Below are 27953 nucleotides of genomic sequence, written 5' to 3'. Positions count from 1 at the left end.
CGAGGCAGAGAAAAGAGGAGTCTATAAACGGCTTCTAAACACACTTTCAGGAAATGCGAGCCTATGCCCCGATGAGGAGCTGAGGGCGCAGATAACACAAGGGCTGTCATCAGTACTCAGGAGACTAATATGCCAGGAATGAAACCAGACACAATGCTTATACTTGGAATATCACACAAACTATCAAACTGCTGAGCTGAACAGATGAAGTAGCCTTTGCTAAAACATGATCAAGCCAGACCAGAACCTCACGTCCAAGTGAAAATAAAAGTGGTTAATGCCATCGGAAAGAGAAGGGGAGCCACCAATTTTAGAGTGAGCCCCAACAGAATCCAACGTTGATACAGCAGCACTGAGCCCCACCCGATGCAATCGTGCTCTATCAAAAGAAAATCTGGTTCTAAATGGTGAAAGCCAAATCACTTTGCACAAGTAAATGTAATGTAAATGTAAATTGATACTTGTATAGCGCACTACTCACCTGCAAGGGTCTCAAGGCGCTTGTACGAATACCGCTGTGGAACCCATCCTGGCTTTCCCTGTGAGGTGTCCACTCCTGGGCACCCCCAAGGTGGAGGCCAGGCATCCTTAGCGTTGTGGGGGCCGTTGTGGAGATTAAGCAAGCTATTGCCCAGAGTTGCAGAGTGGGACTCCATGATTGGAATAGGCACCGAGGCGAGAATTATCAGGTCCGTGGAATTTTGAGCCCAAGACCCGCCGAGGCGGGGAATTGAACCCTGGTCCCGGGCTAGACCTCTGCATCAGGGTCTGCCGCTCTAACCATTGAGCCACACTTCTCCAAGTGAGCAGGAGCAACGGATGAGGAAAACAACTGGTAAAGCACTCAACAAAATCCTTATGCACCACATACCAACAGCAGAATCCTACACAGAGACTGCGTCCATTTCCACTAATGGCAGTGACCTGAAGGAGGACGATGAAGAGCTATTCCTCCTCACCTACACAAAAGTTCACCAAAAGTATAGAGACCACAACTAAATGCAAAATACATATACAAGGACAGGAGGACATACCTGTACTTATCAACTCAGTGGCCTGACTCAAAGTCATGGACAAAACCCATTTCACACAACAGAGATTCAGGCCACAGTTGACACTGTCAAAAACAAGCGTCTTTGTGCATGCAGAATAATACCAATTCAACCAGCTGGAATGTTAAGTATTGGAATAAACCACTGGGAGGCAGCTGTTAAGGTGTACTTTTGCATCACAGAAAAAGTCTCTGGGGCATTGATCAGCTACAACTTGCCTGAAGAACTTAGAGTAATCTTTGCAAGAAGTGTTAACGAATTCTATGTTGACAATCTCCTCAACTATCAAGTTCTTCCAGGAACTTGTCTGTCTCAACTCAAAAACGAACAACCAAACTGCATATCGACAACATCGTGAAATCCACAGGGCTAAGAAATAGGAGAGTCACATCCCACCTAATAACACTAGTGGAGCAAGAGGTAGAGAAGCTGGAAAACTGGATGTAATCGAAAAAAGTGGCCAGCCCTATCCCATTAGTTTTGCCCATAGCGGCCACCATAAAGCCAAAACAACCGGTAGTAGTTTGAGAATTCATTGATGCAAGGCACCTAACAAAGCAATCAAAAGAGGGTGCCATTTAATGCCCACCATAGAGGACATATTGTTGGATCTCACTGGAACGAAGGGTACCATCAGCTCCTCCTGGATGCCAAAAGCAAGTTATATCACCTCCTCCTCTACTCTCATGTGGCTGTGGAGGTACAAAAGACCAAACTTAAGTATATCATCGGCGATCACAGATTTCCAGAATGTCTGTCTCAGGTTTGGACAGTGTACTAAATATCATACAGTCATGCTGATGTTTGAAAAAAACAGTCACAGAACTCCAGAAAAGACTCCTAACTACCCTACAAAGACATCCCTGGCGGTCTCATGCTTCATCAATATAAATGTAAAGTAGAGTTCTTTCTTCTCCAGGGTGTCATCGTAGACTCGTAATAGTACATTAAGAATGCACCTGGCCTGCAAACCCCCTCAAAAGTACTAAGCTTCCTGGGGAAGGCCAGTTACTGTAGCAAATGCATACAAAACCTGGAAAACCTAACATTTGCTACAATCACTCAGCAAAGCACAAGCGTAGTGGAAACAGGTGGAGAAAGAGCAGAACAAATGTCAAAGTGTCAAGGCTGCGCTACATTATAACGCAACAATGGAATACTTCGACCCCTAAAAGAGAGTCCAAACTAGTAGTCAACGACAGCCCGGCATCTGTGTGGTAAAGTTATACAACCTAGTGAACATGCATAGAGACATGAGGTAGATGTGACCATTGAGCTGCTGTTTACTGCAGACCACATCACCAGCAGCTTACAACATGTACTATTTTATATAGGGTTCCTAATAGTACAAATCATGTGGGGTTTATTGAAAAGACCATGGGAGTTCCAAAAAACAGCACATGGTCTTCCTTACAAAATGGGTCCAGAGCCTACTAGGAAAGGAGTATTTTTTATTATGTTTTCTTCTTACATAAAAGCACATGTGCAACATTGTGTAGACTGGAAAGAAGCTATCATTATGAAAATAAAATAGTATGCATTTAAACAATTATTGTATGAAATGCAGAAGGGCAACACTCAGCATAATAACAAACAGATGAAAGTAACTGAGCAATCCAAATTATGTGGAAGTGTTGTGCATAATGGAAAGCACATTCCGAGAGATCAAAGAAATGCATGTTCAGTACATAAGCATTCAACAGAAAGGTATCCCAGGTTTTTTGGCGCGCTCGCACATTTGATTAGACTTAGTTTTAAATTGCACATTTCAGCTGACTGATAGCTGAGCTGAGCACTTATATGTTTTAAAATCGCGCTGTGTTGACTGCTAACATCGCGCTTTGTGTGTATTTTTTAAAAAAGTGTTTGATGTTGATTACAAGTATCGCGACTGCATTCTGATCAAAACATTGACAACTTACCCTGATTTTCTTCGCTCTTGACCCCGTTCCGCCCCGGCTGTGTGCCGTTTGAGCGGAGGGTCAGTCCATGAGCGACACTTCCTGCCTGGTCCTGCACCACTTCCGCCCTGCCTCCCCACCGTGCAGGTCAGCGGTCTAGTGGTTCACGGCAACCGGATATAAATGATGACCTGGACCAAGCGCAGCGGACGAGCGCAGCGGGAGCGCCGACTTCGCGCCAAAGTCGCGCACAAGTCAAGCCCGTCTGCGCCCGTCCGCGGCCGGCCGGGGCTAGGGGCACGTCATTCTGCCCAATGTATAATCTATTCCCCGGCTAAACTGCTTGGTCTCCAGGGCTCATGGCCTCTATCTGCTACCATATGTTCTCATATTTCCTCCCTTGGTCTGTCTCCTACCTATGTCATTCCTCCCCCCCATCACATTCCCCCTAACTCCCCTGAGGGTGCTGTTAAGTCTAGACCCACAAAGAACCTCTCGGCTTATTATTTGAACACTCGGTCCGCTGTAGCCCACTCGCACGAACTATCGGTGCTACTGGACCTACACTCACCCGATATCTTGTTTCTTACAGAAACTTGGTTTTGCGATGACTCCCTCCCTGTCCTTTTGGCCACCTTACCAGCCCCATACTATGCCTTACGCTCAGATCGACCAAATGGTAGGGCTGGGGGAGGGGTAGCGGTCATCGCCCGAGCCGACGTCCCTTTCCAAATTCTCACCTTGCCGGATATTGCCACCACGGAGTACCTGGCCATCCGCACGACTTCTACTACTCCCCCGCTCACTTGTGTACTCATCTATCGCCCTCCCCAATCACCCTTACTGTTTCTCCCTAGCTTTTTGGAAGTACTGGCCACGATCACGGTTAACAATTCTTCCATTCTGCTCCTGGGTGATTTCAACTTCTGGCCCTCTGACCCTGCAGAATGCCCTTCCTCAAAGGAATTCTCAGACACCCTCCAATCTCTTAATTTCACATCTTTTATCCACTCCCCTACCCATGTTAAAGGGCACATCTTAGACCAGATCTGGTCCTTGAACTGCCCTGTAAAGTCCATTTCCATATCTCTTTGCACGTGGTCGGACCATCACCTGATTTCATTTACCCTCCCTATCCATTCCCCGGTCAAGCCCCCACTTCCTAAAAATGTCTGGGTCCGGGCTTGGGGGCGAGTAGACCCCGACCACTTATCTACCCTACTCACTGCTTCCTGCCCCTCATTACAAGGTCTGTCTACCCTCTCTCAGGTCACGTCCACCGATCAGTGGCTCACCTCAGGCTGCGATTCTATCGCTCCCCTGAAGCGGGTCACTTCAAAACGGGAGAAGGATGCAAATCGATGGTTCAATGAGGACCTTAAAACTATCAAATTAACGGTACGCAGAGCGGAACGTGCCTGGAGGAAAAATTACTGCCCATCACTCCGATTGGAGTTTACTAACATCTTGACCCAATACAAACAGGCTATCCTGGTAGCAAAGACAACTTATTTTTCCTCAAAAGTCCTCGCTGCGGAGAACCAATCGAGGGAAATTTTCTCGATTGTGCACAACCTGGCATTCTCTGACAGAACCACCTTGAAGCCCACCCCATCTTTGGAATTATGTCACTCACTTAATAATTTTTTTATCCAAAAAATTGCCACCATTAAAGCCAATATCCCTCCTCCTTCTTCTACTTTTGTGGACCCTCATTGCCCCCCCTCGAAGGGACAACTGGTGGCCCTTCCTCTTTTGACCAAGAAATCCCTAATTTCAATAATTCCGTTAGTTAAATATGGTTCCCCTCTTGACTCTTGTCCTTCCCATATTCTCCGTCACATTTTTTCCTCTTGCCCTGACCCTCCCCTTCACCTTCTCAACAGCTCTCTCTCTCAGGGCATGGTACCCGCCCCGTTGAAAACAGCAATTATTGTCCCTAAACTGAAGAAACCAGGCGCGGATCCCTCGGCCCCCACTAACTACCGTCCCATTTCCCTCTTGCCATTTCTGGCAAAAGTACTCGAGCGCCATGTCACCTGCACTCTGAGTTCTTTTGTGGAGAAGCATGGGGTTTTAGCCCCCCGTCAGGCCGGTCTCCGCCCCGCACACTCTACGGAGTCCGTAGTAATGTCGGTCCTTGACAACCTCAGGGAGGGAATGGACACCAACCAAACCCAGGCCTTGGTCCTCCTCGATCTCTCAGCCGCCTTTGACACGGTTGATCATACCATCTTACTTTCCCGTGTCGGGGCGGCGGGGATCGGGGGTTCCGCCCTGGTGTGGTTGTCCTCCTTCCTGAGGGACCGCACCCAGGCAGTTCGCCTGGGCGATTTTACTGCGGACTTCCGGAAATTTCAGTGCGGGGTCCCCCAAGGCTCCTCCCTCTCACCCCTGTTGTTTAACCTTTACATCGCCCCCCCTCATTTTTTCTTTGCTGCAGATGGAGGTCTCCGTGTACAACTACGCGGATGACCTCCAACTTGTCTTTAACCTGTCTTCTTCCCCTTCTTCTGTCTCTAACTTTCAATCCATCATGATCTTTATCCGAGACTGGATGAGCCACAACCATCTGAAACTCAACCCAGACAAGACTGAGCTGGTGTTGACGGTTGGCTCATATAGTCCCTGGTCTCCTCTGTTCTGGCCCCATTCCCTAGGTTCCCCCCCTGTCCCTTCTACTTCAGTTAAAACATTAGGCATTAAACTCAATTCTCAGCTCACCCTTCACTCCCAGGTCAGTTCTGTGGTGTCCTCATCCTTTCTCTCACTGCGCACTATACGCAAGGTGTCCCGTTTTTTTTCTTTTGATGCTCTGAAACTGATTACTTTGGCAATGGTCATATCCCGCCTGGATTATGGCAACGCCCTATATGCCAGTATACCTGCATATAGTCTAAGGCGATTACAGCAGATCCAGAACCAGGCGGCGCGCCTGGTGTTTAAATTGCCAAGGTTCCATCATGTCACTCCCCTTCTCAAATCTCTGCATTGGCTCCCAGTTCGGGAACGTGTCCAGTTCAAGCTCGCCTCCCTTACCTTTCAGGCTCGACTGGGCACGGCACCGGCTTTTATCTCATCTGAGATTATATCCTATGTCCCTACCAGGGTACTACGCTCATCTACTAAATCCCTTCTTACAGTCCCACGGTTCAAGAGGAAGAAATGGGGAGGATCCAAATTTGCGACCCTTGCTCCTCTCCTTTGGAACTCCCTACCGCCAGAACTCAGAGCCTCCACCCTCTATCCGCAATTTACGAAACAGCTGAAAGCCTATCTGTTCACTAAAGTGTTTAATTAATCTTCTGTTGTTTAGTTCTTTTAGCCTAGTTTTCACTACTCCTACCCTGTTATTTGCCAGTTATAGCGCCATGAAACCGCTGGTGACCGTGCGCTCAATAAATAATTTTAAACTCAAACTCAAACTCAAACTCAATAGAAAACTAAATTGAATTGTTCATCACTGCAAAGTATTGGTAGATTTCCCAAAGAAATAAAAACGTGTGCTCGGGGGCTTTTTTTCGTTTTAGAGGAACAAGTTTCAGTGCCAGCAAACATTTGGATACTTTATACATTTTACTGTCTATTGAGGCAACTGGTCAAGCATCAAATGGTCCCTGGTCAAGCATCAAATGGTCCCTGGTCAAGCAGCAAATGGGCCATGGCATGCTATAAAAAAAACACCATGGTCTCTGCAAAGGCTAATTGACCTACAATACTCTGTGACAAACAACCTCTAAACAAAACATACACTATTGTGCACAAAAATGTGCCTCAATAACTGAGGCAAAAACCCAAACAGCTTCTGGTAAAAGTGACTGCAGAATCCGCAAACCACCTTACTAAAGCCACAAAGAGGGCGGTTGGGGGGAGAACCATGCAAGGAGAGCCAGCTATGAAACATACATTCTCATGCAGTGCTTCACAAAAAAGAAAAGAAGATGTTCCCTAAAATCGAGCAGCCATGGAAGAACAGAAGTAGCCAATCAGGGAGGCAGTAAAATGGCCATGCTCCATGGAAGGGACTAACTCAAGCTGCACAGCCCGAAACAAAGAAAGCTAGCAATCGGAAAGCATTGAATTGTGAGTGACAAAAGGCAAAACCAATGGTAGAGTGGTAAACCTGACAGCCTTAGGGTGGACTTTCCCCAAACCTTTTGCATTCCTCCATTTTTGCTGATCTTGTTTTTGTTGGCCTTAGGACTCTGTGCATTTTACCACTGCTAACCAGTGATAAAGTGCCTGTGTTGACACCTTTAAACATGGTACATTTAATTTACTTCTAGGCCCCTAGTAGAGTGGTACTACATGTACCTAGGGAGTATGAACTAAATGCGGGCCTGCAGCACTGATTGTGCCTCCCACTTAAGTAGCCCTTTAAACATCTCAGGCCTGCCAAAGCAGCCTGTGGGTGCAATTTTGAACTGTCAAAATAAACCTTTTGGGGGTGGGGGGGGTTAATGTCCTCTTATCCAGGTTAAGCTAAGGGGAAGCATATATATATATAAAATGTCAATGCCAATATGTTGTGTTTAAAATGTGGAAGAAGAACTCTGGCATGAGGGGCTCTGCATTCTATGTGTTCATTGACGCATTAAAACATGTTCATAAAAAAAAAAAAGAAAAAAAACATTTGCCAGGCCTAAACCTTCCTTTTTCATACGTATAAATCATCCCTAAGGTAAGCCCTAAATAGCAGGGTCAAGACTGATTGCATCTCGCTATTGGATTCTTGTTGATTTGATGTCAAATAATTTACTAAATTGTACTTTATTTTCCTATATCGGTGGAGGATTTTTTATTTGTTTTGTATTCACTTTATTAATGTTTGTGTGCTACTTAAATATTGTATACATTGCCTCTAAGGTATGCATGACTGCTTTTCTGCCGAGCTACCAGAGGGTTAAGCACAAGTTAACATGGAGTTGCTTTTGACTTCACCAGGACAGAAATTGTGGTTAAAACTGTAATCCAATTTCCAAATATAGAGCCACTACCAGAAAAGGCATTACTAAAGGTAAGCAACCTGTTCTCTACACAGCAGATTCCTCACCTTACAATAGATACCCAAGCAATACCAGACAATCCTGGAGAACCGAAAAGGTAAAATTACTGTTTCAATGGACCGGACTATTAAAGCAGTAATGCTTCATGAACATGTGGAGGGACACCCACGTACCGACTTGGCAGGTGTCCAGGACAGGCCCTCCACTTGCCAATGCAGTATTAGTGGCTTTGGCCCTGGTGGAATGGGCCTGCAAGCACTGAGGAGGTTGCTTCTTAGCTAATGCATAGCAGATCTTAATGCAGACTACAATCCATTGAGGTGGTCTGCATCTGCACAATCTTTCCCTTTTTCGCTCCAGTGAATCCGATACAGAGCTGATTGTTCACACTCAATCAATCAATCAATCAGTCATTTGTTAAGCGCACTACATACCCGCGAGGGTCTCAAGGCGCTGGGGGTGAGGTGGGGGCCGCTACTGATCGAACAGACAGGTCTTTAGTATGCTCCTGAAGGTCAGCAGGTCTTGGGTCTGTTGTAGGCTCAGTGGGAGGGTGTTCCATGTCTTGGCGGCGAGGTGGGAGAAGGATCTCCCGTAGGTGGTTGTTCTTCAGATGCGCGGGACCGTGGCGAGTGAAAGGTCGGGGGAGCGTAGCTGGCGGTTGGGGGTGTAGAAGGAGAGCCGTCTGTTGAGGTATGCTGGGCCGGTCTTGTGGAGTGCCTTGTGTGCGTGGATGAAGAGCTTGAAGGATATCCTCTTGTTGACGGGGAGCCAGTGCAGGTTTCTCAGGTGGGGGGGGTGATGTGGCCATGTCGTAGTACATCGAGGATCAGTCGTGCCGAGGCGTTTTGGATGCGTTGTAGTCGATTGATGAGCTTGGTCGGGGCTCCCGCGTAGAGGGCGTTTCCATAGTCGAGTCTGCTGCTGACGAGGACCTGGGTGACTGTCTTTCTTGTGTCTGTCGGGATCCATCTGTAGATCTTGCGGAGCATCCGGAGGGTGGTAAAGCAGGAGGAGACGGCATTGACTTACTTGGTCATTGAGAGTGTTGAGTTGAGGATGATTCCCAGGTTGCGTGCGTGGTCGGTGGGGGTCCGGGCTGCCCCCAGTGCCGTTGGCCACCAGGAGTTGTCCCAGGCTGACGGGTTGGAGCCAGTGCTTGATTTGTAAAAAAAAAAAGAAGTGCAGGTGCTGAAAAGTTTGCCAAGGAGGCCACAGCTCACTTCTTCCTCCGGTGAGTCCCACTTTCAACACTCTCACTGCCTCAGTCTCTATCTTCTAACCTTGATCTGTTGTCTGCCCCCTAAGTCTTTGCTCTAAGAGTCTATCCTCTCACCTCTCTAATTGTTTTCTATCATCTTTGTCACACCTGGTGTGTTACCTTATTCCCTGTATTTCTGATTTGCCCTCTATTCATTCTAGCCCTGCCCTTTTCCTTGCCTCATCTCCGTCATGAGCCAGAGCCCAGCTACCATTATCCAATGGGAGGCTTAGGCTCAGCCAGTGGCAGGGTGCAGCAGACTCGGATGAATAGAATGCAAGCCATAGTTTGTCGATGACTTCTTGGATTTGTGATCGGCGTGATGACATCATCACTAACATGGTAATACACAATCATGCCTGCCCGGACTGGCGTATGCTGGCCTGTCTGTGAACATTTACCAGCCAGTCACCATGTATGTTATTCTTTTTATTTTGAATTTGAACAATTAATATTGAGATCACCACCTGAAGGGTCAGAAATTGTAGCCCCCGGCCCTGTGCCGGTGCTGAACACCTGAAAGCACCTGCTCAAATTAAACACTGGTTGGAGCCGAGGATGAGGACCACCGTCTTGTCCGAGTTCAGTTTCAGACGGCTGATCATCATCCAGTCGGCGACGGCCTTCATTCCTTGGCTTTGGCGGTGATGGGGTCCTTGGTGAGGGAGAGGATCAGTTGAGTGTCATCGGCGTAGGAGATTATGTTGGGGTCGTGCTGTCGGGCGACGTGTGCGAGCGGGGCCATGTACATGTTGAACAGTGTCGGGCTGAGGGAGGATCCTTGGGGTACGCCACAGATGATCTTGGAGGCTTCGGAATGGAACAGGGGAAGGCGGATGCTCTGGGTTCTACCGGAGAGGAAGGAGGTGGTCTATTCCAGAGCCTTGTCTCGGAACCCTGCGGCGTGGAGGCGTGCGCGTAGTGTGCGGTGGCAGACGGTGTCGAAGGCGGTGGAGAGGTCTAGGAGGATGAGTGCTGCAGTCTCCCCGTAGTCTAGCAGGGTCCTGATGTCGTCGGTGGCGGCGATGAGGGCGGTCTCGGTGCTGTGGTTGCTGCGGAACCCTGACTGGGAAGGGTCTAGGATTCTGTTCTCTTCGAGGTATCGGGTTAGCTGTCTGTAACCGATTTTTTCGATGACCTTGGCCGGGAAGGGGAGCAGAGAGATGGGTCGGAAGTTCTTGAGGTCTCTTGGGTCTGCCTTGGGTTTTTTGAGCAGGGCGTTGATCTCGGCGTGTTTCCAGCTCTCTGGGAAGGTCGTGGTCGCAAGACACTATGGTCCTTGGTGCGATCAATATATAACAAGAGAGCTCTCTTGGGATCCATGCAATGGAGCCTCTCCTCTTCCTTGGAAGGATGAGGGTGAAACTAAAAAGTTGTATCCTCTTGCCGATGGGAAAAGGGGTGACAACTTTTAGAAGAAAAGCGGCACACGTCTGAAAAACCAGTTTGTCAGGGAAAACGCTGATGTACGGAGGGTGCACTGATACAGCTTGAAGCTTGCTGACCCTTCTGGCCAATGTAATGGCTACCAGAAAAAATATTTTGATAGTCAAGAGCCTCAGAGATGAGCTGTGTAGGAGCTCCAAGGGGGCACACATGAGAAATGTGAGGACCAGATTGAGGACCCATCCGGGCATTACAAAATGAGTAGGAAGGAGCAAGTGTTGCAAACCTTTCATAAACAAGTCACAAACAGGTGACTTGAACAGGGAGGATTGATCAGGCTGCCACAGGAAAGCCTAACAGCAAGGCCTTGCCAGGCTAAATACAGAAGAAACAGTAACACCTCCAACAACGGTGCAGACAGGGGCCCACTTGGGATGAGAAACACCAAGCCACAAGTTTATCCCAATGACAAGCTTATACAGTCTTAGTGGAGGAATGACTGGCTGCCAAGATGACATAACAGACATCGGAAGGCAGATCAAAAACTTTGAGCTGTCACCGCTCAATCTCCATGTATGAAGTTGGAGAGTGAGAAAGTTTGGGCGCAAGACCCTGCCCTGTTGCGACAGGAGATCCTCCTGAAGGGGCAGCCTGACCAGAGGACTAATACTCGGACTCAATCTGGAGCCACCAGAATGGCTTGTGCTTGGTCTGTTCTGATCTTCTTGAGAACTCGGGGCAAGAGTGTTATAGGCGGAAAGGCGCACAGGTGTTCCGAATTTCACTCAAGATGCAATGAGTCTTAAGAGTTAGAATCGCTTTGGAAACGCCAATGTTCGACCTGATTTTGATACGGTTCTCGCCATATGCAGAAGAGACCTTGTGTCACCTCCGTATGTAGTTGCCATTTGTGATCAACGGGCATTGGTGGCAGAGCTTGTCTTCCCTGGTTTTCAGAGACCCTGTCAGGTGCTGCACAACCAGGAAGACATCTTGGCATTCCAGCCAAGTCCAGAGGCAAAGGGATTCCTGGTACAGGATTCATGACCCATCCTGCCCTGTTTGTTGCAGTACCACATGGTGGTGTTGTGGTCCATCAACATTTGAACCAACCTTTCTTTGATGGATGGGAGGAAGACTTTGCCAAGCAAATCACCCTCAGCTCCAGGAAGTTGATGTGGAAGTTGATTTGGAGCTGGGATTTCACCAGAGACCACAGTCCTCTGATCACCACCTTTTCTAGGTGGCGACCCCAACCCAGAAGTGAAGCATCAGTCATCAGTGTTAGCTCTGGGTGGGGAAAAGAGTTGGGGGTGCCGCTGGGCCAATCACAGTTTATAAACCACCACTGCAGATCTTGTGCAGTCCCCTCTGATATGTGAACTTTGTCAGAGAGATTTTCCTGATGCTCTACCCAATGGGACTTCAGGTCCCACTGCAGAGCCTGCATTTGTCATTGGGCATGCTTCACCAGCAGGATGCAGGAAGCCATGAGACCCATCAGCCTAAGAGTCAGTCTCACCGATGTCCAGGATAGAGGCTGAAATGTGGGGCAATGCCACTTTCACCAGCCAGTCGGCGAGGTAGAGGAAGACTGGAATTTCCTCCACTGTAGATGGGCTGCAACCATTGCCATCACTTTCATGAACACTTGAAGGGCACTGGTGAGGCCAAAAGGAAGCACTGCAAACTAGAAATGCTCATGGCCCACCATGAACCATAGCTAATGCCTGTGGGCCAGCAGGACAGGGATGTGGTAATACACATCCTGCAGGTCCAGCCCCACCATTCAGTCTCCAGGTTCCAGATCAGACCAAACCTGAGCCAATGTGAGCATCTTGAATTTCTCATGTTTTAGGAAATAGTTGAGAGGGTACCGAACTTATATCTCCATCTTTTCTGGGCACCAGAAAGTAGCTGGAATTATCAACACCCCCTACTTCTGGCTTGGGCATTCTCTTGATGGCTCTTTTGGACAGAAGAGCCTGTACTACCTGATGGAGCAAGAACAGATAGTTTCCCGTAAGCCATTCCTGAAAAGGGGGCAAGGAGGGAGGGTTTTCCACAAATGGGAGGGTATACCCATTTGTAGCACCCACTTGTTGGATGTTATCGCAGATCAGTGGGCAGGTGGGGCCTGAGTCTGCTCCCAATGGGGTGGTTGTGCTGGCTTGAGGGGTGCACTAGAAAGACTTAGAGGCAGCCGGAGGAATGGGGAACTGAACAGATCGCTGGTTCTAACTCTTGCGTCCTTTCATTGATCTGCGACCCAACCCACGAAAGAACTGAGCAGGTTGCTGTACTGGCGGGCATCGTTGATATTGCAGACGCACAAATGTGTCCCAGCCATGGCAGCAGTAGGGATGAAATGACTGCTGTTGGGACCAGACAGGCAAGGAAAACACAAGAGATCTGTCAGTGACCCGGTTCTCCCAAATGTGCACGAGCTCTGTGTCAGATTTATCACCAAATAGGCAGGAGCCATCAAAGGGCATGCTGATGAGCGATGCCTGGACATCCCTCAAGGACCAAGTAGAACTCAACCAGGCGTAGCTACGCAACACCACCATAGGAGCCATGGCTCTGTCTAGTAAGTCTGTGGTATTCTGGCTATAATAGACGGCACACTTTGCATTCACTGTGGCTTGGTTGAGGATAGACTGCCTCTCCCCAGGAAGCACAGGAAACAGCTGTTCAATGGAGTTCCACAATGCATAGGAGTATCGGGCCAAGAGGCATACGCTATGAGAAAAAAACACTTCCACAGGTTTTCAGCCTTTTGGAATCCCTGTCCTGTCAGTGGAAGAGAATGCATTAGATTAATCTTTGATGTTGAGGCATGCTCAACCGGGCTCTCTGGGTAAGGGTGCTGGGAGAGGAAGGCTGGGTCTCCTGGGCAGGGCAATGGTATTGGGCAATTATGAGATGCACAGGAGCCCCTGTGCAAGGTTTGGCCCAGGCCCCCAGGAGAACATCAGGGAGGGCTTTGTTAAAGGGGAGTAGTTATTCAACCAAACTCTACCCTCCCCCGAGTAAAGCACCTCCATCAAGACATTGGTCTTGATCTCAGCAGCAACAGACGTAGTTCTCAAAATTTTCCAGATCCAGTCTGACGCCTAAGGAAAATTTTATGGAGAGGATTCTGGGTTAGAAATCTCTATCAGAAAGTAGTGTTATAGATTGTACATTTGTGTCAACCAACATACCTACAAATCTTAGCATTTAATTCACCGTTGGTCCACATGACCACCTATCTGATCACAGCCAAACCATTCTATATTTGGTTACAGCCACTGTAGAAAAACAGATATTGACAAATGTGGCAGTCTGACTTTAATGTGCTAACACTGTGAGACATACATGAGAGAGCCAGCAGCAGCAGAGAGAGCTAGAATTCTAAAGTAGTCCCTCAAGCAGTTCAATGTAAACAAGGTGGAAGGTAACATTAAAACAGCCAAGGATTAAGTAAGAGGAATATTTCACTGGACAGAATTAAGAGGTGATTTACAAAGTCTCTAACCAATGACCAAAAGACACTGGTCAAAAAAAGCAAGTGGCTGAATAAGAACTCAAAGCCCACTATGTATTTTTCTTGTAATAGGTCTGTTTGGCAGCTGCATTGACAAAACCCTCACCTAAAAGACCTCAAAACATCAGTAATTTGTCATATCTTCCTGTAAAGTAGAAATTGTAGAACCACAGCAGAGACCAAGGGGGACCAAACCCTCACCAATGCACACACAGTAGGACAACTAAACAATTTTCTGCTGCGATAAAATATGATAAAAATGCGCTTGCATAAGGCGAGCCAAATAGAAAAGTCAGATATTCATATAGAAAACTAGCATTAATCTCAACAAAACCACAAATGTAAAGAAAGAACCCACAGCTAACTATGTCTGTCTCGCCCTGCAAAGCCCTCCATGAAAATGTATGAAAACTGTCCAACCCCAAAATAATTAATAAAAACCACCAACCGGTCATCATACATGCTATAGGCTTGAATGCGCTTTTCGTTTCACGATGAGTGTGGTAAGCACTATATAGATAACAATACATTACAGGACATTATCTTAAAAGAAGAGTATGCCACCAAAGAAGCAGCGAGGATCTACAACTAGCGAGCTGTAGAAAACACGCTTCTCAATTCTCCAACCACTACAAAGAAAACGGTGCAGGAAGCCGCACAATATCTGCGAAACAGTCAACAGGCTTCACAAACTGTAAAGAACAAAAAAAAAGATTTTCAGTAGCCTCAGCGAGCCAAAATGATATTAACAGAGCTATTAATAACATAACACCAAGCAAACCTGCCAGACCAGACACAAACCTAATGACGTACTCAGAGCAGCACCCAGCCCACAGTCAGCCACGATACATCCCTTCAACAAGACACTCCGCTCAGAACAAGTGGGGGGTAATATCCTCCATCTTGTTATTGTTACTGCCCTCCATATTTAAAAATGGAGACTGCTTGGCCCCAGTAACTTTAAAGGTAACCACCTAGTGGAAACCTGTGTACATATGTCAAAGACAAAGTGATCCCAACAAGAGCAAATAGTTTTTTTAATCGATTACAGACTTAGTGATCACTCGTGCATACCCTAATAAGCAAATACAGCCACCGAGTATAGAAAGGAACATAGTTGCATGTTCTGTAGATTTTCAAAAGGGTTTTGATTCAATTTGGCGCCTTAAAGCGTCTCAGAAATGGTGTGGGGAGGAGGGGATAGGACATAACCAAAGCAATGTTCTCACAAGCACAATGCAGCATAAAAACGGCTCCAAGCAGTAAAGGTCTAGCCACAAGAAGAAGGATGAGACGAGAAGCTGCCTGGCCCAACTCTACTCAGCACGTACTTGCACCAGGCAGCAATCAAGCTAGAAAAATCACCAACAAGGACCCCTTCTAGAAGACACACAGATACGAGAGTGATCTGCTCTGTTCCCTAATACCAGGCCTGCAACAAACCATTGGCGTCCTTCAAAACTACTGCAACCGACATGGCCTGCCAATAAACAAAACGAAAACTTTAGTTAGTCTAGCAGAACAATTCGAAAGTAAGAGCAAAGCAGTTCCATTTTATGATACATGGAGAGACTGCCAAACACAAAAAACAAATGCGTTTGCTTCAGGATAAGATTAAACAGACCTGAAAACATCACCCAAGGCATGAAAGGGAGCCTCTAGAAGGGTATGTGGGCCATGCTCGAGAGTGTATGTCCTACAGTGAAGCTCTGGATGGATCACAGCGATATCATATACCTGCAACGACACCAAGTGGTAATCCAGGCCCAGAGGAAAAAAACACCCGTTGTCCTACAAACACAGGTGTGCACCAACGATGAAAGGCAAGCAAAAGTAGAACAAAAAAACATTGCTGCCTGACATACACAACCAGACTGAAATTATTTTGCATACACATTGAGAGAATTTAAAAATGAATGTTTATAGTATAAACCCCTAGAAACCTCAAAAGTGGGATAATACATCTCCTGATGATCGAAGAGATGTTCTCATCACCTGCGTGAAAAAAGATAGGCACACCCACCAGAAGAGATTGTAAAAACTCAGAAGTGCTCCTTCTGAAAATTCCAGGATAAACTGTGCATCAAAACATATTCATTTTGAAGAGCTCATTCTTTAGACCCTATTTGAAATATGTTAACATATGCTGGGTGTTTGCTTCCAGCTGTAGGCAAAAGCAAATTTTTCCCCATCCACCAGGGATATCAGCCCCCATGTGAATAAAGTATATAATGAAAAGTTGTGCAACCATTTACATTTAAGACAGAAAGAAAACTTGTTGTCTCAAAATGGGCATATATATATTATGCAACAGAAGTGGATTATTTGGCACAGGGAAAAAACTCGTAACTATGCAGAACTCAGGAATGACACATGTCCAGTAGCGTCGCTCTACTGGAGCAGCAGTAATTTTAGCGTGGGGACACACCGTCTTGAGTGTAACCAGGCGCTCTAAAAATGGTTTTATTATTATTATTATTATTACTTCTCTGGCGCCTGAAACTCATGAGAGCGTCTAAGGGACCGAAGGCCCTGAAAGATTGTTGGTCTACTTAGGACAATAAGGGATGTTCTACGGCCAGCATAAAGATCTGGAGAAGTGAATACATTCCAGATTTATTTAAGAAGCATATTCTAAGATTCAGAATATGGAGAGGCCTTTTGCCATTGAAAGTAGGGTTTGGAAAGAAACCATCTAGGTGGAACTCTTGATTAACATGAACATCAGACAGTGCATGGACATCAGCCGCCAGAACATGGACATCAGTCACCAGAACACGGACACCGCCCAGTACATGAACACCACCCAGAACATGCAAATCACCCAGAACATGGACGTCAGCCAGAACATGGACGTCAGCCAGAATATGGACGTCAGCCAGAATATGGACGTCAGCCAGAATATGGACGTCAGCCAGAACATGGACAGCAGCCAGAACATGGATGTCACCCAGAACATGGACACCACTCAGAACATGGACGTCAGCCAGACATGGACATTAGACACCAGAACATGGACATCAGAACATGGACATCAGCCACCAGAACATGGAAATCAAACACAAGAACATAGACATCAGACACCAGAACATGGACATCAGCCAAAGGAACATGGACATCAGACACCAGATCATGGACATCTGACACCAGAACACGGACATCAGCCACCAGAACATGGACATCTGGCAGACATGGACATCACCCAGAACATGCAAATCACCCAGAACATGAAAATCAGCCAGGACATAGACATCAGGTACCAGAACATGGACATCAGCCAGAACATGGACACCATCCAGATCATGGACGTCAGCCAGAACATGGACGTCAGCCAGAACATGGACGTCAGCCAGAACATGGACGACGTCCAGAACATTGATGTCATCCAGAAGATGGACGTGAACCAGAACATGGACAGCAGCGAGATGTTTGGCAAATATGGGGGAAACATAGTACAAGGCCACCAGATAAAACAGTGCAGCTGCCTTATTGGTTGGTACGAATAGCTGCAGTAATAAACACTGTTTTTCATACTGTGTTTGATTCCATGGGCACCAAAGGCTTGTGACCCAGTCCCCAAACTGGGTGCAGCCTTGGTCTTACTTCCATCATTAAAGGGGTGAGTGTGTGTCAACTTGCTGAACTATCCACTTGTAAATTTCAGCCAAATTGGCAGCTGATAGGATGATCTTATCACACAGGCGTACACAGACCCCCTACCAGAAGGCAAAGCTGAGGGAGTGAGCTTTGCAGCCTGACCACGGTCTGGAGCCACACAATGCTGAGCATTAACTGCAGTCTTGTGGCTGGGTGCATAAAACATGTAGAAATTAAACTGCAAAGCTATTGTTACGGCAAATAACTTTTCCCTCCTCAGAATTATTGATTTAAACAATGGCATTAAACCACATCATGGGTATCAGTAGGATATGGCATGAGCGATGTCAAGTCACATGTATATCATCACATGAGAAATGTGAAATCCCATCAGAAGTATGGCAACGGCACAAAATATTTGTATTCACATCAAGAAGGGCTCGTGGTGTCTGAGATGTTGCTATTACCTTATGTGTTTTAGAGATGTTCTGAAATGCAGTGCTTACTAAAACCTGTCTCGTGGGATGCATGTAATCAGGAGGCAGGGTGTTGGTGCCAAGGCTACTCAGTGACACTCTGGTTTTACTTTTTCTGCAGATCACACAGTTGAAAATTGACCACAATCCTTTCGCCAAAGGCTTCAGGGACAACTTTGACTCGTAAGTACCTGACAGGGAACCAGGAGACCAAGGGCCTGATTTAGATCTTGGCGGATGGATTACTCCGTCACAACGATGTTTGATATCCCGTCTGTTGAAATATAAATCCCATTATATCCTAAGGTATAAATATTTTGGCAGACGGGATACCTGTCACTGTTGTGATGGAGTAACCCGTCAGCCAATATCTAAATCAGGCCTCAAGTCCTGTCATTTTCACTCCTTACTTCTCCATTCTCTATGCCTCCTCCTTCCCTTCTCTGTATTCCTCGCCGCCTCCAAGTCTACTATGTTTGCCTCTATTCAGTCTCACTCGCCCAAGTCTAACCTCTCCACTCCATGTGCCTCTCCACTCCTGCCTCCATCCTCTGCTTCTTCTCATACTCCTATGCCCACTGAACTCCTCTTTCCTTCTTCTCCTCATTTGTTTCCTTGCTTCCTCCTCATCCATCCTCCATGTCTTGTCGACTGTGCATTTCTGGTTCTTATTTTGGCCCAGACTTCCCCAAGCCCCAGTGGGTGGACATTGGGGTAAACTTCAATGGATCACCAATCCTCTCACCAAAAATGTCAAACTCCTGTGTTCGAGTTGTCCCAAGTCAGACTGGGTGTACTTACCTCTTTTACATTTCATCATTCTCCTAACACTGTGCTCTGGGACATATATGATTTGACACTTAACACATAGGACCCCCTCATGCTCCCATGTTGGAAAACTAGGTCCTGCATGTGTACTGATTTGAATCGTATAGGACACTTTGCATATGGTGACCTACATCATATATATGCAACCCTCTTAATGCCCAATACTAAAGCAAAAGCACCACAACAGTGTGCTACTGATCATATAAACCCTAAAAAGAACCATACAAGAGCGGGACCGATTCATGGTTTGGAGCTGGATGTTTATCATCCCATACAGAATGATAATGCACCTTTAGACCCCACCCTCCATATGCAATGATATTAAGCAAACAGGACCCCTGGGAGTACGAACCCCTCACCCTCTACATAGGAACGTCTAGTGTGCACGAGGCCTCGCATGTCAGCCTAACCTCACTCGCATGGTCACATGTCCTTCACTCCATCACCCTCACCACCTCTCAATACTGCCTTTTTCCCTTGCAGAATGTACTCCATGGCAGAGGGTGACCGCCATACTCCATCGCCACCAGACGCCGCCGGCTGCCAGCAGCTCCTCTCTGGTAGCCGCTATTCCCCCTTCCTTCATGAGCAGTACCAGCTGCCGCAGAACCGCTTCTATAGTGGGGACCGCGCCAGCCCCCATGGTGCCCAGCATAAGGACCCGCTGGGAACCGCCTCAGCGCGCTGGTACCTCAGCGCCCAGCAGGCCCCAACCAGCCACCTGGACTACAGCGCCTATGACGGAGACTACTCGGGGGGCAAGTTTGCTTCCTACGGTGTGAAGCCATTCCCCCTGCAGAGCAGCACCCACCACTCGCTGGGATACTACCAGGACCTGTCTTTCGGATCCCCCAGCAGCTGGGCTAGTGCACGTGGCTCCTCCCAGTACCAGACCAAACCAGGCCCAGGCATGCTGAGCTGGCTACGTCATGCGCGGGATGTGCGGCCCTCCAGCAGCGGAGAGGAAAGGGCAAAGGAAGCTGAGGCCCCGACGGTGGCATGGACTGATCCCCGCTTAGTGAAATCTTTGGACAACTCAGACTCTTCAGGCCTATATGAGGTGGCAGAATGCAAGCGCAGGCGGGTATCGCCGTATTCCTCCAGCGCTGATAGCTCCTCACCCCACCACAATGGGGAGCACTATGAGAAAGATGTTGCTGATGCGGGCTGTTACAGCTACAGCTTCTACAGTGGCAACTGAGTGGTGGAATGGAAGGGGTGTATATAATGCTATAGGGTGGGGCCTTGTATATATTGCAAGCAATGAGGGACTGTTATGTTCAATTTCCTGTGATATTAAAATGCCTAAAGTAAATAGTATGTGATATATTCTGAAGCACTTGGATTTTGCATGCCTGTTCCCAGGAACATGAAAAACAAAAAAACAGGGGTGCCTTGGAACAGGAGTGATATCGTGCTGTAAAACTGTTTAGAGAAATACTTTTTAACCTATCAACATCGTTGTTGGGACAAAAAATATTCCAATGCTATCAGAGGGTATAGAATCCAGCATACCTCACCACTATTCTCCCTCCACTCATCCGAGATCATGGCATGTTTAGCTATTGGACTAGGAAATGGGAGGAGCCTATGGAGACATCAATGCTGGGCGAACTGCGGTTCCACTGGGATCTTCCTTACCTTCAAAGTTTAATGTTGTGATGTGAACCTTAGCAAATCTGTCAGCAATAAATCATTTGAGATGCACCTCACAGTGCCCTGTCTAGTGACAAAGTGCTCTCATGCTTGCTTGCTCATTAGTTTTGTCAATATAGTATGTAAGAGCTCTCTATGCTTTGATGATGTGGGTGTTAATCCTATGATTAAGCAATATAACAATAAGGGAAGTGGTCTGATTTTCCTAGTAAGCAACGGTAAAGAGGATATCTATATTCAGAAGTCTTGTAGCATACGAGCCAAAACCTCTCAAAATTCTTCACCTTCTTCTGATTATATTTACGAGCACCTGAGTTTTCCTATCCTCTTTCGGCCACAGAGGGTAGCTGAGAATTGCTTTGGAGAGGCCACATATACATCTAGAAAATAAATGAACCTACAAAGAGTACCACTCACTCAATTTAGACATGGTAGTCAACCAGTCACTATTAGTCATCTATAATTCCCCTCCCTCCATACTGCAGAATGTCTTGAGTATCTAGGCAGAAATCTATTGGTTTTCATCTTCAAGCCGGGTGCCACTCAGCCACTCCCCTTAGCACCCCATTTCAATTCTTTAATTCTGATGCATATCCGTAGCGCTACAAAAACCACCAAAGGACATTTGAGCATAGATGAGGCCATGATTACAATGATAAAGTCTTGGAGGTCAACTAAATGTACGCCGGAGTCTGCCTTGGCTCTGTCTACATGTGCATGAATGTCCCTGTGATGGGAGAAGACCTGTAATTGAGCCAATGGTGCTGGAACATTTTTCAGAATGGGCGTCCTGCCATCAATGTTACATTATTAAACTCAAAGGGACCGTGACAAATTCAAAATCACACAAAGTATAACAAATGAACCACATCCATTCAGCAAGCGAATGGTAAGGGTGTAGTATGTAGGTCAGGGGCTGCTCCTCCGCAATGGTGGAGTAGCGTCACCCCTCTGGCTCGGAGCCAGCATCTGAAAAATAAAACAACATTTTATTATCGTTTTATTTTTGCTGTGCCAGCGTGTTTAGGGAGGGGCCAGGTCATTGGAGCAGGTAGTGGAGTGCACTTCTAAGTGCGCATGTTTGTTTGGTCAGCCAAACACACATGCGCAGTTAGGTTTCTCCAACCCAGCTATATTGCATAGCCGGGTTAGAGAAACAGCACAGACTCCCTGTGCCTAAGCAAGCATTAAACCAGCCCGCTCAGGCCAATCCCCGCGCTGCTCTCATATCATGAGAGCAGCACTGGGATTGCACAGGAAGTCTCTGCTGCTGTCCCTGTCTGCTAAAACCAGGAAGCATAGGAAGACCGGGGCGCGAGGTGACCGGCGGCTTAAGGTAAGTACTTTTCTTTTTTTATTATTATTAACCCCACCGCATGCTCCCCCTCATCCACCCCCTCACACCACCTTGGCCCGCCCACCACTTTTTGTTTGTGACGGCTGCCAATGATGTAGCTGGTGGTAAATTTTGGAGCATACTGTTGCAAACATATTACTAAAGCACGGTGTGGTACCACATTGTCATTTACAGACAGCACATTGTCCATTGATATGGCCCTTAAGTTTTAACAGGCATAGTTTTTAAAAATAAAACGATCTGACGCACAAACGATAATGTGTGCAAACCAGTTTTCAGCGAATAGTTGTCATTTGGGCATTACTAAGTGTCTTGACTTATTTTCATCTTATTCACACAGAGTGGCGGCAGCCATTAACAAAGGGTGGTGGGGGCAGGTGGGGAGGGAGTGTGGGGGGAGAGCAGGGTTGGAGGGGTCATGTTAATAATAATAAACATAAAAACTTACATGGCGCCGCCGGCCACCTCCAACGTCACACCTGCTGGCTATTTTCTGGTCCCGTGGAAGGGTATACTCAGACATGAGTCCCTTGCTCATTGCACCATCAGGATTCAAGCAAGCCGGGCCGAAGACGGCTGTAATGCCAGAAACCGGTCCCCGGAAGCTTGTTTCCTTCCCAGTGTAAGCATTGGCTTTTGTAGTTTGGTTTGCCCTGTTCCCATCATGCACTGGGACAGGAACAGACTAATTTGCATACAGCCAGGTTCTGAAACTGGGATGGTGCAGTGAGCTAAAAAACGGTGTTGGATCTAGCCCTGATCTCTTGACTGGGTGAGAGTATTCTGCTTAATTCAGAGACTCTGTCCCTCACCACCCCTTGTTGTAAATATTTTTGTCCACCCTAAGCGTGGAAGGGTATACTCAGACATGAGTCCCTTGCTCATTGCACCATCAGGATTCAAGCAAGCCGGGCCGAAGACGGCTGTAATGCCAGAAACCGGTCCCCGGAAGCTTGTTTCCTTCCCAGTGTAAGAATTGGCTTTTGTAGTTTGGTTTGCCCTGTTCCCATAATGCACTGGGACAGGAACAGACTAATTTGCATACAGCCAGGTTCTGAAACTGGGATGGTGCAGTGAGCTAAAAAACGGTGTTGGATCTAGCCCTGATCTCTTGACTGGGTGAGAGTATTCTGCTTAATTCAGAGACTCTGTCCCTCACCACCCCTTGTTGTAAATATTTTTGTCCACCCTAAGCGTGGAAGGGTATACTCAAACATGAGTCCCTTGCTCATTGCACCATCAGGATTCAAGCAAGCCGGGCCGAAGACGGCTGTAATGCCAGAAACCGGTCCCCGGAAGCTTGTTTCCTTCCCAGTGAAAGAATTGGCTTTTGTAGTTTGGTTTGCCCTGTTCCCATCATGCACTGGGACAGGAACAGACTAATTTGCATACAGCCAGGTTCTGAAACTGGGATGGTGCAGTGAGCTAAAAAACGGTGTTGGATCTAGCCCTGATCTCTTGACTGGGTGAGAGTATTCTGCTTAATTCAGAGACTCTGTCCCTCACCACCCCTTGTTGTAAATATTTTCTGGTCCCAGCAGCCCCAGGGACAGACTTCCATCCAATCCCCATGCTGCAAAGCAGCGCTGGGATTGGCCTGAGCAGGCAGGAAAGACGCTCCTCTCAGGCCATTTGAAGAGACAATTCCAGTGGTATGTGCCAAAAAGACGACTCTGCTCCAGGGGAGCAAAACTGGTGACAGTACCACGCACAAAAAAGCCAGTTGGGGGGGGCTGAAGCTTTTTTGCATGTGCGACAAAGGCTTGGAATGGCCTCCCCTTCCATCTGAGGAGCATTTCTGACTTACCGGTATTCACGAAGGCCCTCAAAACTTGGCTTTTTGATTGATTGATAACCTGGTCATAAATTATGCTTCATTCAGAGGATCGTAGCTAGCACCAGGAAACTCTAGGGTAACAGTTGCGCGTTTACACATTTCTCTAACAAATAGGATGAGATGTATGAAATGAAGCACAAAACTCTAGTGACGCATCAAAATGATGCTTAAAAATGTTCTGAAGTGAGAACCACTGTGATTCCTGTAGGCCCCTGTTGCCTCCAGGTAGGATCTACAGATTAAACACAAAGGGGCAGATTTACAAGCCCCATGCGCCACCGGTGCATCACGTTGCATGACGCACCAGTGGCGCAGTCAACAAAGGTAGGGATCCCGAAGGGCAATATTTAACGGGGTCCAGCGTACGCGCCCCAGTACTGCAACAACAAAAGAAAGTACGATGTTCCCCAAGGTAGAGTAGAAAAGGTGTAACCAAGCAAAGCAAAAGAAAAGGGGAAACACCAACGAAGGTAGGGGAATCCCCCTTTTGGAACTAAAACCCTCACACACCCAGCAAGCTAGGTGTCATGCTTCATCATTTGGGTTCTGCTCCTCGTCAGACTGGCGCTGCAATGTCTGATGGGCTCCCAAAAATGGGGCTCTTTACCAGAGATCTTCTGTTCCTGCCAGTAGGTGCATGTGGATATGAGGGCTTTATGGAAAGTGTAGACAAGTATAAGTGTGGGGATTAAAAAGGGTTAATAAATCCACGGCGAAATATTTAATAATGTGGTTTACTACCCTATTAAAAACAGTGAGGAGACTTATACACGCTGGTGCTAGGATCCAGCAGTGTGTAGTCTACCTAGCGGTCGACATGTTTCATGCAAGATGTGCAATTTGTCAGGACCTCAAGAAAATAAGTGAGTGCAACACAAAGAGGAAGGGGCAGATACTACCTTCCACTTGAAGTATGATAGGCAGGCCAGATGGTCCTGCTGAATCTTAGTGGGACCTAGGAGAAAACAACAGACAGGAATCAAGGTAAACCTTCAGTGATTTCTGTCAGCTAAGATCACCACAGCTTGGTTATTGTACTACTACACAATTAAAAGGAATGATGTTATATCCTTATGATGATGCAATGTTCCATGGTCTCTGTGTTCACTGGATTCCAGAATGTGGAATCCAGGGGGCAGTACACAGATGAGCAGTCACTGGATGTGTTGGTCTTGGATCTCCCTGGGGTTGTTACTATAAATAAACTACTTAATTAATCTTCAACTCTGCTCTACCTGAAGTCATTTCAGTGGCGACGAGGATGGGATGTTTTGAAGAATTCCAACTGAACTAATGAAGACTTCATGAAGAAAATCAATTGATAAACTGAAGAATTTCTTTCATCTTATGAATACAACAACCCCAGATTATATTTGAACGTTTCTGTGGATTTCCAAGGCATCTGATGTATGTATTCAAAATTTTTTACCTACATCGTGTTAATGTTTCACTTTTTAAACTTATCGCCAATTCAAACCCAATTTCAGAAATAAATCAGTTTTCACAAAAAGAGTATGTTTCAGATGTGGTAGTCAAAAACACACTGCTGACTTCAATAAATGTCCTGCTAGTAAAGTTACCTGCATTAAATGTAAAAGAATTGGCCACTTTGCCAAGTGGTGTAGGACTGGTGATAATAGCAATTGGAAACGTTCGGTTAATCTTGTTGAATCAAATGTTGAAAGTGATGATGAAGAAATTGACAGCAATGACAATGATATAGAGGTGATGATGCTGCAAGATGACTTTGTCAATGATATATCTGATGATTATTGCCCACCTAAATGTGAGGTGTTAATAAATGAAGTTTACATGATGTTATGGGCAGATTCATGTTCACCGTATACCATTATCGATAAAGAAATGTGGGAAAATGGGAACAAATACTCCTTAATAACTCCTGATGCACAACCTAAAGGGTATTGTGGCATTAAATTACCAGTTATGGGTTATTTTGATGCTAAAGTGACTTTCAAAGGAAGGTCTTGTTCAACAAAAGTATATGTTGTTGAGCGAGGACGTGCACTATTAAGTTGGAAAGATCTTAAAAAGATGGGGTTACTACTTAACCCAAATCATCCTGATCAAGTAGTTTTGGCTTATGATTATCTTGACCAAGTTTTACTAACCAATGAGGATTCATCTTCAAGATGGGAAACTATCTTTCCTAAACTGTTTAGCAAAAATTTAGGATGTCTGATCAAATTCGAACATAAAATCATATTAAAAGCTGACAACACTCCATCTGTCCACAAAGTAAGGAATGTACCTTTTGCCCTACGGAATCCTTTAAAGGAAGAATTAAATAGGTTATGTGATGCAAAGGTAATAGAACCTATTGAAGCTTCAGAATGGCTTAGTCCCATCGTTTTGGCTCGCAAAACCAACGGAAAAATTAGGATGTGTGTAGACCTGAGGGATCTAAATAAAAATATTTGGGTGGATAGATATCCTCTACCTCATATAAATGAAATGATCTCTAGTATCAAAAATGCCATGTATTTTTCTTCAATTGATTTGTCAAATGCATATCACCAAATCAAGTTACACGCTGATTCTAGACATCTGACATCTTTTATTACACCGGAGGGTGCTTTTCAATATCTCAGGATGCCATTCGGATTGGCATCTGCGTCCTCAGTTTTTCAGAGGGTCATGTGTAGCATTTTGAAGGATGAACTGAATGTTAGAATTTTTCAAGATGATGTTCTTATTTGGGGGAAGGATTTAACTTGTCATGACAATGCAGTTCACAATGTGTTGCAAAAGTTACAAGATGCTGGTTTAACTGTGTCTGGCGAAAAATGCAAGTTTGGAGTGAAAGAAATTGATTATCTTGGTCATACCATCTCAAATGAGGGTGTTAAACCTAAAATGAAATTATTAGATGCTATTGAGAAAGCACCTCACCCCATTAATAAGGATCAATTACGATCATTTTTGGGACTTGCAGAGTACTATTCTAAATTTGTCCCAAACTTCGCTGATAAAGTACATAGTTTAAGACTACTAATGAAGAAAGGTACCTCTTTTGTATGGTCAACTTTGTGTCAACAAGCTTTTGAAAACATCAAGAATGATATCACAAAAGCTGTAGCTCTTAAACCGTATGATCCTAAACACCTTTCTATTATTGTGGTGGATTCCAGCGCTTATGGTTTAGGTGCTGTTCTTATGCAAAAGCATGATGGAATTGAACGAATCATAGCCTTTGCGTCTCGCACACTTAAGGGTGCTGAACCTTCATATTCAGTAATTGAAAAGGAAGCGTTAGCATGTTGGTGGGGTGTAGACCATTTCAAGACTTTTATTTGGGGAACTTCATTTGAATTAAGAACTGATCATCGACCTCTTATTGACATTTTTACCACTAAAGGTGCTTCAAGGGCTACACCTAGAATAGCAAAGTGGTTGTATAGATTACAAGGATATAATTTTCAAATTAACTACGTTCCAGGTCATAAAAATATAAGTGCAGATTGTTTATCTCGCCTTCCTTTGCCTTGTGTCAAAAGTGATACAACAGAGGACAATGATGAGTGGTTAATTGCCAGCATTGAAGAGTCTAGCAACAATGCATTCAGCAAGCAGGAATGGGTTCAAGCTGTGTCTGATGACACTTTGTTACAACAAGTTATCAACAATCTACACGTTGGTGTAGATCTGTCTTCCCTAGACAAGTCCATCTTGGCAGACTATAAGATGGTCTGGCCAGAATTATCATTTTATGATGGAATTCTTAGGAGAGGTGACAGATTAGTTGTACCTGCAGTTTTGCGTGACAGATTATTGAATTTGTTACATGAAGGACACAGTGGAATGACAAGCATGAAAAGAAGAGCTAGAAATGATTTTTGGTGGGTTGGAATGGACAAGGACATAGACAGGTGTGTCAGAAATTGTCTAGCATGTATGTCTAGTGACAAGTCTCATAGGTCCCAAGAAACTACCATCGCTGCTACTCCTTTTCCTGACAAACCTTGGGACAAAGTAGCTGTCGACATTTGTGGTCCATTTCATGTTAAAGGTATTGAAAACAAGTTTGCAATTGTCTTGATAGACTTTCA

The 27953-nt window shown here is 46.0% G+C and overlaps 1 protein-coding gene across 1 annotated transcript in view; it reads left to right on the top strand.

The window, feature by feature from the left end:
• TBX21 (T-box transcription factor 21) overlaps positions 1–20351 on the top strand; it is a 154016-nt gene extending 133665 nt beyond the window's left edge. Inside the window, exons 6-7 of the mRNA XM_078645592.1 lie at positions 18330–18391; positions 19520–20351. Of these exons, the coding sequence (XP_078501718.1) occupies positions 18330–18391; positions 19520–20237 (780 nt within the window). The 3' untranslated portion in view covers positions 20238–20351. The remainder of the gene's footprint in view (positions 1–18329; positions 18392–19519) is intronic.
• Positions 20352–27953: the final 7602 nt, after the last annotated feature.

Source organism: Lissotriton helveticus, chromosome 5_1 (assembly GCF_964261635.1).
Source record: "Lissotriton helveticus chromosome 5_1, aLisHel1.1, whole genome shotgun sequence".
NCBI classification, from domain to species: domain Eukaryota; kingdom Metazoa; phylum Chordata; class Amphibia; order Caudata; family Salamandridae; genus Lissotriton; species Lissotriton helveticus.
Note: the sequence above shows the minus strand (reverse complement) of the source record. Positions and strands in the feature narration are given on the sequence as shown.